We start from the raw sequence: 16,058 nt of genomic DNA, 5'->3' as shown, positions 1-16,058 counted from the left end.
GGCGGCGTTGGTAACCGGGCTTGCTCCGGATCCCGGCTGCGGCCTTCCTGGGGAGCCTGGCGGGCTGTTGTGTGCAGAGGTGTGCCTGGGGAGCAGCTTCGTAGCCCCTCGTACCCCGGCACCTTGAGGAGTATTTGTAATCGTAACGGAGAAAAAAAGCAACGTGAGATCCTGGGGTGTGTTGGGTACGGTGAGGCTGCTTAGCTGCTGGCACATCAAACGCAACCAGGATTAGTTTACCTAGAAAAAAAAGATCCTTTCTGGTCCCAGGCTGGATGTCACGAGCGGTATCTAAGCTCACGTTGTTCTGTCATCTCTGCCTCTCTCTTTTTCATCCTGTTATTTGCTTCTCCGTCATCTTGTTGGACTGTTCCTCCTGCTGTATTTACAGGGCACAGAAAAAATTACTGTCTAGCACGGACACAAACTTCCTTCCTTACCAAAGCCACGAGTTCCATGTTCCGTGTACCAGAACACATGTATGGAGCTATAGGCTAGTCTCTGTTACAGCATCCTATATATCCACTACACCTATATGTTGTGTTTAGCTTCGGTTTTACCATAGGTAAACAGTGCGGGTTCCTTGAACTTGAAGCTGCCTGGCTTCTGCCAGAGCTACTGAGAGACAGCTAGGCTGGTTAAAGGGATTTTTAAGTCAGGGATGGGAGTTGCTGCTCTTCTTTCTGTAGCTTTCTGTATTCCCCGCCATAATCTTGGCAATTTTATTTTTCTCTTTAGCTACTGTCAGACCGAAAAATGAAGTAGAACAGAAGCAGCTATGTGCTTTTGGGGAGTACGTGGCTGAGATTCTGCCCAAGTATATCCAGCAAGTACAGGTAGGTGCTGTTTGAGAACTTGTTCTTGTGGGAGGGACAGGACCCAGTGAACACACTACTTGTTTCTTAGCTGTTTTCAGGAGTTGTACTGGGGAAGAAAGATTGTCAGAATTACGTGAAAGTTAGCACTATCATTAAGCTCCATTTATCTGATGTCATTATGCGTCTGCTGTACCATATACTCTGTTTGAGTGTTCTGCTGGATTTAGTGTAATGTTCGGTCCTGCTGGTGTTTGTACTCACGCCCTTTCCGCTGTTTTCATCAGGTGACCTGTTTCAATGAGCTGGAACTTTTGATCCATCCAGATGGGATCATTCCAGTTCTGACCTTCCTTCGAGATCACACTAATGCCCAGTTCAAATCCTTGGCTGACCTGACTGCTGTTGATGTCCCATCTCGGCAATACCGCTTTGAGGTAGGAACTGCTCCTAGGTGCAGGACTTGGAGAGTTTCACAAGTGCTGATGGCTGTGGGTGCTCTTGCAGCTCTGACCACGTTTTTTGCTTTCTGACAGTGAGAAAAAAATCCACTCTGAAATGCTGGGTTTCATTTAATCTGTTGATCATGGAAGCAGTAGCAGAACTGATACTGCATGCGTTCTTAGTCTGGCTTTCCTTTTGTGCTTTGCTGAAAGTTTCTCTCTCATTTGTTTGTTTGGTTTCTTTTTTCTTTTTTTCTTTTCTGTTTTGGTTTTACCCAAGTGTCCAGGGGCTTCTTTCTGGCCAGATGTGAACTGGTGCTCTTCCTTCTTCTACTTAGGCCTGTCAGCTGCTGTTGGCTCAACTGATCATGTTTTGCTTTAAATCCCATCAATCTTCTTAACAATTTTCCTCTTTTAAAAAACCAAAACAAAACACTATTTAATTGTTTTAAAAACATTCCCTGAAAGTTGGGACCAAACAGGTGATGCGGCAGATTTTCAGAAAGCTCTCAGAAGATTTCGGGCACTGAACTTTCACTGACTTTCAGTGAACATTGGAGATTTGGTTCCCACAGATGCTTTTGAATATCTCACCATATAGCTTTTCAGCTGCAGAAAAATTGCAGCTGCAAACAGAAGAAGAAAAGATACATCTTTGGGGAAACACGGACGCAGCATTTTGTCTTCTCACCTACTAGAAAGCTTTGCTCACAGTATTGTTGCAAAGACGTTACTGTGGATTAACTTAGGAAGATCTGTAAAAGACAGTAGTAGAAAATACCGGGGGCTCATACGCTGTAGGAGGCTGACTGTGGCGTAGGCAGCCTTATGGACGAAGAGCCGTCTGTCTTCCCTTGTCTGATCTGGGCAGACTCTCTTTTGGACGAGAGAAGTGAATTGGTAGATTTTTAGTTCCCAACAAGTAACAAGGATAATAAAAAGTAGCTGATTTATTTTCCTGCTTTGGTTTATCTTGTGGTATTAAATCACTTACCAACAGCCGCTCAGGAAGCGAGGGGTGGCAGGTTTGCCTTTTCTATATTAGCTAATCAGTTGTCGGTTGTTTTCAGATATAACTCCTTCTTGCTTTGCTAATAACAGCTTTGGCTTTTAGTAACATAACTTGTGATTAGGCAAAAATCCTGGGAGTTGTAGAGAGAGTTTCTTTTAACTTGGAGGCCTCCAGTCTCTGAAGAAGTTGAAGATTTTTTAATTCAGGATTTTTCTTTCAAAAATCACGGTAGTAGATTCATAGAAATAACAGAAATATAGACTTTAATGAATTCACCTTTTCCAGCCATCTTCACAGAGGCAGTATCAAACAAGGCTACACAATTTTCTTACAAAGGTCTGGGTTTTTTTTTCAGTCTACTTGTAGCAAGTATTTCCCACCCTGGAGGTTCTAGTAATCCTCATAAGCAGCCTTTTTATTAGTACTTCATCGCCAGAATAATCACAAATTTTCCCTGGTATCCAACTTCTTTGCTGAAAATGAAGTGTATTTGTTCTTAGCTTTCTCCCGCTAGATGCAGAGAGTAATTGTTAGCCATTTTCTTTGTGACGGAATGTTGAAAGACTGTTTTCAAGTGTCTCCATCTCTTCAGTATTCCCTTTTTTTTTAAGATTTAGTATCCCTCTCTACTTCAGCTTTTCTTCATCAGTCTTGTTTTCTAAATCTCACGTCATTTTTGTTACGCTTCTAAGGACCAAAGTGATATGCTATTGGAGCCTCAGTTATAGTAGTGTCTTTTAGTGCCCAGCTCTGAAGTGCTGAATGTGATTCTGCTGATAAGGAATATTTGAAATAGTCTTCGTGTGCCTTTGCTTAGCCAATACTGTACTGCAGAGAGATCCATAAATGCCATACAAGACCAATGTCCCCTTTTATTCTGCTTCAGCTTGTGTACAATCTCCTGTCTCTGCGGTTCAACAGTCGGATCCGTGTGAAGACATACACTGACGAGCTGACGCCTGTTGACTCAGCAGTGTCTGTGCACAAGGCAGCAAACTGGTATGAGAGAGAGGTGAGTGCCAGTGTACCTGGGAGCAGAGTCTTTGTGGGGAGGGGCTGTGTTTTCCTCACTAAACTCATTCCCAGGGCCCTGAGGAAGAAAGAGAGAAGTGTTTCCCTGCCTGCCTTTTCAGAGGAGGTGATAAAAGGGTGTTTGATTTGCTTTTGAATGAGTTACTGTATCAGTTTCACTGGCACTGCACAAAGCCAGGCATATAACTGAAATTTTATGGACGTAATACATGAAGGTTTGTTGGTCTTTTTTTTGTCTAATCTAATTCAACTTACTTGGCTCCCTTTCATTTAGGTTTGGGACATGTATGGTGTTTTCTTTGCCAACCACCCTGATCTAAGGCGAATCCTTACAGACTATGGGTTTGAGGGCCATCCTTTCCGGAAGGACTTTCCACTCTCTGGTTATGTGGAGGTAGGAGATATACTCATGTCTAAGGCTGTCAAATCTCTCCAATACTCTTATCTGACTTTCGGTACAGAGATGTGACTGCTTTATAATCTTTTGTCCGAAAGGCACTAAGGATGTTTCACTTGTCTGGATTCCAGAGGAGCTGTATAGATCTCCTGCATGGAAATTTGAAGTCATCACAAAGTATCATCCGTAATAAGGCAGCCTAAGGCCAGAATCGTTGAGCAAATTTCACGTGCTGTATACCAAAGACATTTGTCAGGCAGGGAAAGTGCTTCTGCTTTTAGCATGTCTTCTGGAAGATTAAACTTTCCACTGCAAAACTGGAGATTCTCAGGGGAATAAAGGACTGAACTGATCTTAATGCAGTTGGAACTCCACTTTGTTGAGTTTTTGTAAGCCTAGATTATAAAACTCTAGTTGAACTGGCTCTTGCCATTTATGAAATATTTACCTCTGTATGTCAAACCACAAGCAAAATGCATGCATTTGGTATCTGTCTTGTTTCAAATGACTGCCTTGCAGAAGCAGTCATATTTGGTGCAGATCTAAGACTGAGTTGAGTCTCAGGAGAGAACAGTGAGGCTCTGCAAGCAACAGAGGGTTTTAAGAAAAGTAGAAATAACAGCAAATCCTGCGAGCGAGGACCAGGCAGCATCTCCTGAGCTGTGATTTGGAGATGTGGACTGGCACAGTGAGGATAAAGCAGGCCAGTTAGAAGTGTCTGGTACTCACCTGCATTTCACCCTGGTTGTCTTTTTGTCCTGTGTTCTGAGTGTTACGCTACAAAGCACAACTAAAACCCAACAAAATGTCATATTATAAAGATTCATGAGAGTAGTCCCCAGCTCTGCCAGGTAGACGTGCCACCTTATTTCAGTGACTCAGGAGAAATTCCTTTGTCATATGACAAAACTAAGCGTGTTATTCCATGTGGACTTCATACGGACTGTAGGCTGGGCACTCCTAATTCAGGGTGGTTAGTCAGGACACCTGAGGTATGTGGTAGCAAAGAGGAGGGTTTTCCTGGAGAGTCCAGAGGTCTTGGTGGCATCTGGAGGGCTTTTGTTCAATAATGAGGAGAGCCGAAGCTGTGGCAGAGGCCTGTGGCCTGTCCACGACATAAGAAGTAGAATTGCCTGTACCGAGGGGTGGTCTGGGTCATTACTGCGTACAGCTAATAGCAGAGATGCTGTGGGGACCGTGTGGAAATGACTGGCCTGTGTCCTTTGCACTGTTCTAGGTTCGGTATGATGACGAAGTGAAACGGGTAGTGGCAGAGCCCGTGGAGCTATCTCAGGAATTTCGCAAGTTTGATCTGAATAGTCCATGGGAGGCATTTCCTGCCTATCGTGCCGCTCCAGAACCTCTGAAAATAGAAGCAGGAGCCAAGAAAGAAGATGCAAAATAGCAGCAGAATGGAGCCAGATGCACAATGCCATCCTTTCTGTTCTAATGTAGTATTTATAATAATAAAAATTGATAGGAGATTCTTGCCTGTTGTGGTCACATGAATAATGTTGTTTTCAAACTAGATGAAAAGCACAGGGTGAGGGATGGTAATTTACAATCCTGATAATCCAACTGGTAGATGTTTATCTGCTGCCTTGAGTTGTAAGACACTGGATTTGTCTTTTTGGTTTGCAACTTGAATGGAGTCCAGGCATTCTCTGTGGCTAAGATGCTTTATGTACACTGCTTCTGCTGGCATAAATCATAACCCCAGCACTCACTAGGAGACTGTGCTGAAGCAGCTGTGTAGCTTAAGCAGTATCTCAGCTCCAAGATGGGTGTTGGGAAGACCGTAATAATATGCACAAACGCAAAGCTTTTGTAAATGGTTCTAATACAGTTGTTATTAGGACAACACAAGATGTACCTGGATCCAGACCAAAACAATTGTGGAAATCTCTGCATCGAGTCCTTGGGAATTAGGTCAGTGCCTGTTCTCCCAGCAGAAGGAGGAGTTGCAGGTAACCTCTCAGGTACCACTTCCTCATGCTGGCTTTTTCGCCACAATCAATCAGTGTTTACTTGCTCCAGCATCTTCAGATTGTGCTTTTTCCTGCAGTCAAAAATATCTCCCTTCCCTTGTCCCGTGAACAAGAGTCCTATGTCTTTTTGTCACTCTTCCCATTATTTTGAGCTGTATGATCTAACAACATTAGCACTATCTTTGCTCTTGTGGAAAATCTGAGCGCTCTCCAAAAAAGCTGGAAAAATACTGTAGTTTCAGGCTGCCCACCACCTCTTTGAATGGGGTTACATTACAGCAGTCATCAATTAATGATGTCCCTCGTCCTTAGTCCAGAAAATGCATAATGCAGTTCTACATCAGAAAGCTGTCTGACCTCATTAAGATCTGAAAACTACTGTATAAGAGATTTCATAAAATAATTCACAAGCTGTTTGTAGAGATTCCCTGAATCACTAAGTAAGCTTTCAAATGGTAAAAGCACTAATTAAAAAAGGGGGTTGGAGGAGATTAGAGTATGGGATGGAGGAAGGGATAGGAAAATAATAAATTCAATTAATAAAAAAACCCCAGACAAGTACTCATTGTTACTAGTATGTCATCTGTTTTCAAGAATAAAGAGCTGAAGTGTGTGGTAAGAATTGGGTTTCATGTTTGTTTGTTTTTTTTCCATCCCAGCTTTCTAAGCATGGGCTTCTTAAATTCTTTTTTTGTATTTTAATTTGTTTCAGGCTGCTGTGGCTGGCAGTCTTTGGGATGTGACTCAGAACAGTGTTCTCTAGTTAAAATTAATAGCATTTGCGACTCACCTTAAAAGTTATACCTCTTCATGGGGAAGAGGAAAGAGAAGGGAACACAAATCAGCAGAAGTTTGGGGTTTTATACAGTTCTTAGCTCCACTTTGGATCTGCCATCAATTGAGCTGATTAAATAGGAAATGTACTTTTAGTCCTTCCTACACCATGTTCCACAGCTGGTTCTGTTTTCTGTTGCAGTGGCTCTTTTTGCGTGCCGACGCTTATTGCACAAGACACAAAAGTTCCTGGCACCACTTCTATTGCTGTGAAAATTCTTTATAAAGCACATTTCCCCCTCCCCGAGTTGTTCCTCCCCCATCCCAGGTTGCTTGAGGCACCATGCCAAGACTCATGGCCTGTGTATCGTAAAAAAATCTGTGTTTCCCAGTACGATAAGTCAGAAGACTGATGGTAGCGGGAACAGAAGGAAAACTGGCATTTAAACATAATGTTTGTGCAGAGGGAGAATTTGATGGACGTCACATCAAGAAATGTCAGACACAATGCCCTGTCAAGTTAGACAACGTGCAAGGTTTGCTGAAGACTCTGTGTACTGGAGAAGTAGCCAGCCCTGTGGGGACAGGCATCGCCTCCAGCAGCTCTTTAATATGTGGAAGAGTTGCTAATGGACCCAAATCTCTTCTCATTAGAGAAGCCTGGGAGGTTATGAAGAGTGCAATTTACTCACCCAGACACATTGTCCCAGGGCACAAGAGGCTACAGAGCCCCTCAAAGCACCGCTGGTGTGGTGCACGCTACCTCCGCCGCTGCCCCTGAGCTCCGGGGACCGTTCTCGCCTACGGAGCCTGCTCGCTCCGGGCTCCTTGTGGGTGGTAGGCACTTGCGTTGTGCTGGGCAAGGCTGTGGTCAGCTTGGTCAAGCATAAAGCTGTCTTCCAAATCCTCTGGTCCCTGCCTGGTCCATGCTGTCAGCCTCCACAAGGCTCGTTTGCCTGGGTTGGATTTCCCAACGGGAGGAGGATGTTGGACAAGTTGTAAGTCAGGTGTAGCTGACCTATAGGACAAACTGACTTGATAGGACAGGAGGAAACGGTCTCAAGTTGCGCCAGAAGAGGTTCAGGCTCGACATTAGGAAGAATTTATTCACTTTTAGAGTTGTTAAGCATTGGAACAGGCTCCCCAGGGAGGTGGTGGAGTCACCATCCCTGGAGGTGTTCAAAAAACGTTTAGATGAGGCACTTCAAGACGTGGTTTAGTGGGTTTAGCGGGCATGGTGGCATCAGGTGTACGGTTGGACTTGACGATCTTTGAGGTCTTTTCCAACCATAATGATTCTATGATTCTATGATTATAGATGCGTTGTTCAGAAGAGAGATTTTCTGGTACCGTGGGGACAAATCGACTTTAGGTGATGACTCACAGTCACCACGCTGAGCTTCCCCAACTGAGTAGGTTTTGCTGGTGTTTTCCAGAGCTCTGGCATTTCTCCCTACAGCCGGGCGAGCAGACTCTGCTCCCTGAAGATGTGGCTATTGATGGCGTCAGGGTACCCACCTGCCACGGAGTCTGTATAGGCCCTATAGTCGATCTCCAGTCACGCTACATCCCGTGACATCTCCAAGTTGTGTGGGGCCTGGGGGGGTGGGTGTCCTTTTGTGCAGTGGGGTGGGGCCCTCCCTGTCACTGTTACAGAGCCCATTGCTCCTTCAACCAGTGGACGCTACTCACAAACTGAAAGAAAAAGACAAAGAAAGCATTTCTGTAAGGACCAGCAGGACCGTACCTGGAAAATACCAGTATAACAGTGGAGGTCCCGTCTGGTTGTGGTCAGTGCTTCACTCCTGCTTCCCTCAAGGTTTTCTTCCTTCTTGCCCTCCGGTGACTGAACTTCCCCTTCCCTGGGAGCCACGTATGTCCTTCTTCCTCCCCCTCTTTTCTCAACCACCTTCTTCTCCTCGTCTTCCTCCCCTGAGCACCTGGAGACAGGCCTGGGCTGGAGACTGTGCTCTCCCCAAGTTCTGGGTGAGATGTTCGAACCAAGAGGTTTCTCCAAATCTATAAGCAGAATTTCCCTTTCGTGAAGATGCTGCCTATCTCCCTGCAGTCCCATCTCAAAGAAACCTTCCTCTCAAAGAGGCTCTTCTGGTGCTGTATTAACCACACCTCGTGCCCCAACCAGCATCCAACCAGCTCCTGCAGGTTTTAATCCCTCATATCTTGTTCCCCTTTTCCATCGTCCTGCTTCAGGAGGTCACGGTGGAAAGGATGAAAGCAGTCAAGGTGCCCCTGCAGAAACCTGGCGCTTGACGTGAGGTTTTGGAAACTGCTCCTACAACAGACGGCGTGACCAGGGGGAGTGTGGAGGGGCAGGGCTGTGCACGCTCAGCTGTGAATACCTGGCAAGGACAACATTCCTCTAGGAGGGATTTTGCAACGTTGGCTGCACCGGCTAACATCGCCGTCGTACACGCGGGGACTGCGCGCAGCTGTCGGGAACTCGGGCTTGTTTCTGTGCACCATGTAATGTAAAGCTGTTGCTTTAACAGACATCTAAGGCATGGGTTTATCACCCTGCAGTTGCCTTTCTGTGTGGGATAGCGAGGCAATTCTACAAAATCTCCCTAGCTCAAGGCAGCATCTACCACCGGTCCTTGTCCCCCTGCCCGCCACTGTATCAGTCACCGAAACATGGCCTCTGGGCATCCTCTCTTCTCCCTCCCACCAACATGGGTCCCCTCCTCTAGGCACCTCAACTGCAAGCTGTTCCTAGGAAATTTTCCTGTTGACAAAATGATATATGGCTTTTGCAGATGTTGGCCAAAATCCTGGATGACTCCTGTGTCACATGTTAAAGCACGTGGCCCCTGAGACGCAGGGGGTTTTTGCGCCGTGACTTCCGAAGTCATGCGTATGCTGTGGATTGTAAGAGATCCTGGCACAAAACAGAAGGGACATCGATCTCACGATGCGGATGGGGCATCAGCATCTGCCTCTCGAGTAGCACGTGATTCACAGTTTAATAAAAGATATGGCGTCCCAAAAGAAAGTCATGCAACTAAAGCGTAGGCAGCAGAAAATAATGAAAACTCAAAGAAGTGTAGCCTGACTTGAAGGTAGCCAAGGCTATGACAGAAACACAGGTCTTATTTTGATCCAAACTGAGGGTCAGAATGGCTCTGGATGTTGAAGGCCCCTCCTCCCGTGACAAATCTGGGAGTCTTCCATTTTCTTTGTGGCTGGTGTGAGTCCACGTATTGCCAGGTAGGTACAGCTACTGATCCTGGAAGTTTCAGAAGACACGCGACTTCGCACACTGCCTGGAACGTCCCCCCTACCCTCAGTAAAGTACCTGGTGACAGGGCTCACCACAAACCGGCACCCTGGAACTTGCTGAGCAAGGTAGGTGTTTCAGCTCCACCTCCTCTCCTTTCTAGGCAGACTTCTTTCCCCCTTTAACCTGAAGGCGGTGGTATTATTACTTATTTACACACGTTATTACACAGTTGTATAACCCCAGCATCCCAGAACCTGTTGGAGAACCCAGGACCACACTGTGCCATACAGAGTAGAAATACGGCACAGCTTGACTGGGGACTGGGCCCTAATAAAAGTGCAAAGAGATGTAGAGAACAGATCCCTGCCACGACGGGAATCAGATGACGTTTTGACTATGTAATTCACAATGTCTAAGGCAGCCTGTGCTCAGCATAACCCAGAAGTCTTGTCACAGCAGAGGACGATGAGGTGCTAAAGCCTGGCTGGCTCCGGTCCTTGCTGTTTGCTAGGTCAGTATATTGGGTTCTCCCTCCGGGAGGTTTGATACAGAACTGAACAAGTGACATTTCTCCTGGCTGCTTGTGTATTTTGGCTGCTACCGCTGTTCCATGAATCTGCGCAGACTGCCGGCCTTATCCGTTTGTGACATTTCAGGATTGTTTGCAGATTTTCAAACTCGGGAGAAAGGAAAACTGAAAATGAAGCCAAGGAGCTGAGCAGAAGTGTCACGGAGATGTGACAGAAGCGCTGTGCGGAGGCGGAAGGGACCAGGAGGTCCTCCCTTCTTCAGAGGCAATCATGTGTAGTGAAATTTCTTGCAACCAATAGCTTCCTACAATAAATTGCAGTGGGAGATCAGTCTTTGGAAAAAAACCTTAAACAATTCTGCCAAAAACTTCCCAACAAAGTCTTCCAAGTTTCCAAAATACGATGCAAAATACGATCCTTTGGGGTCAGCAAGTTGAACCACAAGCCCTTCCCAGGACCGCAACCAAAACACAGAAAGGTGGATCCATTCCAACAGAGGCTGCTGGGACCAGAAGCAACAAGGGAAGACGCCAGAGCAAACCGCGCTCGCTTCACGCCCGGCACTGTCCCCTGCCACCGGGCAGGGCTGCCATGGCCCAGGTGCAGTTCAAGGCCTGGCTCATCCTCTGTGTTTTTGCTGGATCCCAGAGGCTGACAGGTGAGGGATTACACCTGCTAGCGAGGCGGCTTCTTGGCTTGGCAAACGGTTGTGCAATGCCGGGGGCATGATGCTTTGCTTGCTGCTTTGGATACGGTGCTGGCTGTGCAGGCACGGGAGGGAGCTGGGGTCTCAGCTTAGGGGGGGGCACTTGTACCTGCCTGCAGGATGAAGACGTGCTGCTGGTTTTGGTGGGTTTTCGTGGGTCTCCACTGAAAAAGTCTGCTCCTGCAATAATGTTTGTGGATTTTCTAGATGTTTTGGGGGAAAAAACCCACCCTGTTGAATGCTAAAATAAGTAAGGGATCATTTTCCCATCTCCAGAGAATATTTATGTTATCATTTCAACACATTATTTTCTATGCTTTGTTTAATTTTTGTTTTGCTCTACTCAAAAATCTAACACTGCACATATTTATGAGACAGTTACAAATAACAGCCGTTTGGCAGCTATTCAACAAATTCCTTGACTTTGCAGCCAGTCGGACATCTCTCAGCAGAGGGAATCTGTGAACCTAGCGGATCAGTCAGCAGCGAGAAGACCAGCAAAGAAATTTTCAGATGATGCAGTATTTTTACCTGAGTTAAAAGCCTTGCTGGCACATCCACGGAGGTGTAGGAAAGAGCAGTTACATCCCTGCTCACATTCCAAAGCCGCAGCTGGCTTGGATCGGGGAGGCTGCAGCTGCGCAGAGAAACAACGCGCAGCAGCCTGGGAGGTGGCACTGCGCTTCTCCAGGCAGCTTGTACATCTCCCCGAGGAGCTTTAATCAAAAACGGAAAGTTGGAAGCAGGATTTGATAATAGTCATCACATGCATACGGTATTAAATCATCCCTCTACTATTTGTAAGCACCTGCTGACTTTAACTCTGGAGTACTCAACATAAATTCTCCTCCTTTTGTATATAAAAAAAGCCTTCATCCATATAAAAGTGGATGTGAGGGAGTGTGTCAGAGAGCTTACTCTTTTATACGAGCTTTTTCCATTTCATGTTTCTTGACCTGAGGGATGAGTCTGTAAGAAGTAGAAGAGAGTCTTGGCCACACGACTACGCCGATCAGCGCAGGGGAGGGAGGGGACGCAGCCCCCCTCTCACAGTCCTGGACTGAGGCTGCTGGTGTCTCCTTTTCACAGAGGAAACATTAAAGGCAAAATAAATGCAGAAAGTTAAAGCGCTAGAAGTATTAGCAAAGGCAAAATAAATGCAGAAAGTTAAAGCATTAGAAGTATTAGTAAATGAAAATGGAAGAATTCTTAGGACTGATGTGACTCATATTAATAAACTCCCATTCCTTTGCCCTCACATCCATTTTTCCCAGTTTAAATGATGTCGAGTGGCCCAGCAAGGAATTAGCTGGACGTGAGAAGAACCATAATGGATCTGACTGGGTTTCTTTTACCCTCACGCTCTGCCCCTGCCGGTGGCAGATGCTCGGGGAAGCAGTATAAAACCCGGACAAGCATCAGGTTATGTTTGAGCCTCCCAGCACCCTCCTTCTGTTGGGCAGCATTACTTTCTCCAGCCAAAACTGCCAGGCAACCAAAACCCATCAGTTCAAAACCCACTCGTACTCGACGTGAGGGGCTTCCTCGCTGCCTGTCAAAGCAAGTGCCTTTGCTGCCGTACGCTTTAGCTCTGTTGGCAGAATTAAGGGCCGTCATACCCAAAACTTACACTTGCTTTCCTTAAGGACTTCTGTTTCTCTTAAAAAGCTTATTTTGCTCATCAAAATCCTGTGGTCAGCTTGTGTCGTGTTTGGCAAGCTACGAGTGGCAGCTCAGAAATATTGAAGACATTACTGACAACCAAATGACAAAAAATAAACAGGAGGGGTCATGATCTTGTGCTACCAAACTCTGCCTGATGTCTTCCAGATGAACATCCTCGCAGCAGGGACGGTGCCGGTGCCAACACACCCCGTCGCGGCCCAGAGGACGCCGACGTCATGTTAGAGGTCTCCTGGGCGTTGGGGGCCTGTGGGCCAAGGCACTGTTAGCGCCCGCACTCCCACCTGCCTGCACGTAAAAACTCACACGTTCTGCTTGTTCTTATCCCTGCCGGAATTCCGGGAGTGCCTGGAAAACACCTTAGCGATGCCCTGAATTAACGTTTGTGCTCCCTCTCATTGCGGGGTGCAGATGAAGGGGGCTCTGACCCCCTCCATGGTACCTCATCTGTGGGCCAAGGCACTGTTAGCGCCCGCACTCCCACCTGCCTGCACGTAAAAACTCACACGTTCTGCTTGTTCTTATCCCTGCCGGAATTCCGGGAGTGCCTGGAAAACACCTTAGCGATGCCCTGAATTAACGTTTGTGCTCCCTCTCATTGCGGGGTGCAGATGAAGGGGGCTCTGACCCCCTCCATGGTACCTCATGGCTCCGGGGTGGGATAAGGGACCATCCCCACTGGGTTAGGTGACCCCTCCAGCCGAGGCGGCCGTGCCGGGGGAGGGACTGCGGTGGGAGAAGCAGGGTGGGAGGTGAGAGCTGGATGGGTCCTGTGGGGAAATGGAGGTGTGGGGCTGGTCTGAAAAGGGGTGTGGGGCTGGTGGAGAAGCATACGGAGTGGGACGAGGCGGGCCGTGGGCAGCGAGTCAGGGAGTGGCCGCCTCTCGGTCCGGCCCGAGATTTGGCAGGGTTGCAGATGGCTTTATAGCTCGGTTCTAGCTGGCGGAGGGTTTGTGTGGGGCTTCCCGTGCACATACTGCTCTTCTCTTCCAGATGCTCTGGGCAGGGCTGGATATTCAGGCCAACAGGACAATCCGGCTGCGGGACGAAGAGCTGACCTCCCTGCGTCCCGTGCGGTGGTTCATGCAGGTTTTAGAGGTTGAAGTTCCCAAAACACCGATAGAGATCGAGCAGCATCTGAGATATTATTCACTGACCGATACCCCCTTGCCTCTAACAGAGTTTGACCGTCTCCTTTTCACCGGTGTTTACTGTGCCTATCAGGTTCGCTCCACACAGGGTCTAGATAAAAATCTCTGGATTCGTTTTTTCTCTCAGCTGGTCGATGAAATCTTTCGTGACCTGTGCAAGGGGCTCTGCCCTGCAAATACCACCCTTCTCCTGGCTTCCTGGCCCTGGAAGGAGAAGCCGTCACATTTAGCATCCCTGAAACATTTCTATCGTTCTAACCTGGCCAGGACCAAGAGAGACACTGAATAAGGGACAGGACCATAGGAAAGGACACACCTGACTTCAGCTGCGTCCTTGGTTATTTTGAACACTCTCCACATTATTCAGGACTTTATACAAACATGCCACACCTTTCTTTTTGCATTGCGCTGGCAACCCTCTAAGGATTTATACACAAGCTTTTACTTTTAAATGAAATAGGACAAAACTATAAAGTGCACTTCACCCTTTCCTGTGTGGTTTTTTTTTCCTTTCTTTTTTTTTTTTTTTTTCTAAGTGGGCTGTGCTGAAGAAGGCAGTGCTATTTAGATGTGTTATTTATCTTCATCACTGATGCTTACTGAGGAGATGCCCTGGCAGGTTTTTTTTGCAGAATGTGACACTGGTGTCCTAGCTGACTTCTTTTCAGATAATAATTGAGTTCAGCCTGCTTCCGTTCCCCCTGCAGTTTCAGCCAAATACAGCATCTTTTCTCCTCTCCAGCTAAGCAGATTTTGTTGTGTTTCATGATATAGGTCACATATTTAATTTCAGCTTTCTGCTCACGTGGCATCACATTTTACATGTCCATAGTAATCTCCCATCTCCTGTATTCATTTTTCTTTAAAAACCAACCTGAAAATGTATGTATTCCAGGAAGCTTTCCAGTATTTGCATACCTTATTTACACATGTACACGGCTTTGTGTCAGTTATCAGTTTGGAGTATACTTCCTTAAGTCTCATTTAAATTCCTAAGGATTGTGACCTAGTTATTTCTTCAGCGGATTTTTTGTACCTCTTCTATGAAGTTTTTCTGTACAGCTATAGCACTTTACAAGCCAAACATAATAAATATACAATCTCTATCCTCAAAATCAGGAATACGATTACTTTATAGAAAGACAACATTAACCTCTCTCTGTCTTACAAGTTGCAGTGTGGAATTAAAGAAATGTAATTATCTACTCAGGAGGGTTTTGATTTTTTTTTTTTTTTTTCCATTTCTACTAGTTTTCCCATTGCCATTATTAGATACATTAATTTTGAACATCCATTGCATGTGCTTAGATGGTGGGATCCATAATTCCCTTTCTATCAATATATTCTTAATTTTCCACGCTCAACAAAGGAGGCATGTGTGACATTCACAGTGAGAACTGCTAGCTTCTGACCTAGTAAAGCTTTTTCCAAGCTGTTGTTGCCCAACAGATGGAGAGGAGAAATGGTGAGGCAGGAATAAGAAGCCTGGAAGCAAGATGCCACAGAGAATGGTTTTAGAGGTCAGGTTAGAGCTATGACAAGAGAAGACAAATTTACACAATTCATAAAGCAGGTTGTTTCTTGCTTTTTTTTTTGTTTGGTTTCTTGTTTTGTTTTTCTCCCCAAAGGATGTAGGAATTAAGATTAGCATTTTATTTCAAGTATAACTTCTAGTAAACTAGTGTCCCACTTAATCTTCTTCAGTTCTTATGCTGCTTTTTTACACACCCCCAATCTCTACCCTTCATCCTTTCCCCAAATACTCCCCCAGTCTTCGATGTCTAGGATATGTATGGAGTGACAGAGGCAGGGGGTGGCTGCAGAGAAGCCCAGTTTGAGCAGGGAGTATCAGCAAAAAGCTGAGCTGGCACGGCACTAGTGCAGGAAAATATCATCTTGCTGGAGAAAATACCATCTGAGCTACAGGAATGTCTGGATAAAGGCTGAGGGGGCTGGCTTGGTGACTCAGACGCAAACTGGAAGAGGGAAGATTTAGATGAGAGATGAGGAAGAAATTCTTCACCGTGAGGGTGGTGAGGCAGTGGCACAGGCTGCCCAGAGAAGCTGTGGATGCCCCATCCCTGGAAGTGTTCAAGGCCAGGTTGGATGGGGCTGTGAGCAACCTGGTCTGGTGGGAGGTGTCCCTGCCCATGGCGGGGGGGGGGGAACGAGATGGTCTTTAAGGTCCCTTCCAACCGGTGGGTTGTAAGGGCCCTTCCAACCAAACCATTCTATGGTTCTATGATTTTGTTAGGATCAGTTTAAGAGCATTGCTATCTGTTGAGCAGA

The 16,058-nt window shown here is 46.3% G+C and overlaps 2 protein-coding genes across 2 annotated transcripts; both read left to right on the top strand.

Moving 5' to 3' along the window:
* Positions 1-738: 738 nt before the first annotated feature.
* Positions 739-5,184, top strand: NDUFS3 (NADH dehydrogenase (ubiquinone) Fe-S protein 3, 30kDa (NADH-coenzyme Q reductase); the record flags this gene model as incomplete). Its single annotated transcript, XM_009705616.1, has 5 exons — positions 739-836; positions 1,103-1,252; positions 3,157-3,282; positions 3,577-3,696; positions 4,937-5,184. Coding segments are annotated over 5 exons (662 nt in total), but the record flags the coding sequence as incomplete, so codon positions are not given.
* A 5,636-nt stretch (positions 5,185-10,820) lies between these two features.
* On the top strand, positions 10,821-14,058 carry FAM180B (family with sequence similarity 180, member B). The gene is made up of 3 exons (XM_009705615.1): positions 10,821-10,887; positions 12,766-12,845; positions 13,612-14,058. The coding sequence occupies exons 1-3, from the start codon at positions 10,821-10,823 to the stop codon at positions 14,056-14,058; spliced, it is 594 nt and encodes a 197-aa protein (XP_009703917.1).
* Positions 14,059-16,058: the final 2,000 nt, after the last annotated feature.

Source organism: Cariama cristata, unplaced genomic scaffold (assembly GCF_000690535.1).
Source record: "Cariama cristata isolate BGI_N322 unplaced genomic scaffold, ASM69053v1 scaffold8898, whole genome shotgun sequence".
In the NCBI taxonomy this organism is placed as follows: Eukaryota; Metazoa; Chordata; class Aves; order Cariamiformes; family Cariamidae; genus Cariama; species Cariama cristata.
Note: the sequence above shows the minus strand (reverse complement) of the source record. Positions and strands in the feature narration are given on the sequence as shown.

What these genes read in the sequence shown, in the direction of transcription:
- FAM180B (XM_009705615.1), top strand. Translation starts at nt 10,821, where the DNA reads ATGGCCCAGGTGCAGTTCAAGGCCTGGCTCATCCTCTGTGTTTTTGCT. An exon ending in TGGATCCCAGAGGCTGACAG is followed by an intron (nt 10,888 to 12,765) that starts GTGAGGGATTAC and finishes GATGTCTTCCAG; the next exon opens with ATGAACATCCTCGCAGCAGG. An exon ending in ACGCCGACGTCATGTTAGAG is followed by an intron (nt 12,846 to 13,611) that starts GTCTCCTGGGCG and finishes CTTCTCTTCCAG; the next exon opens with ATGCTCTGGGCAGGGCTGGA.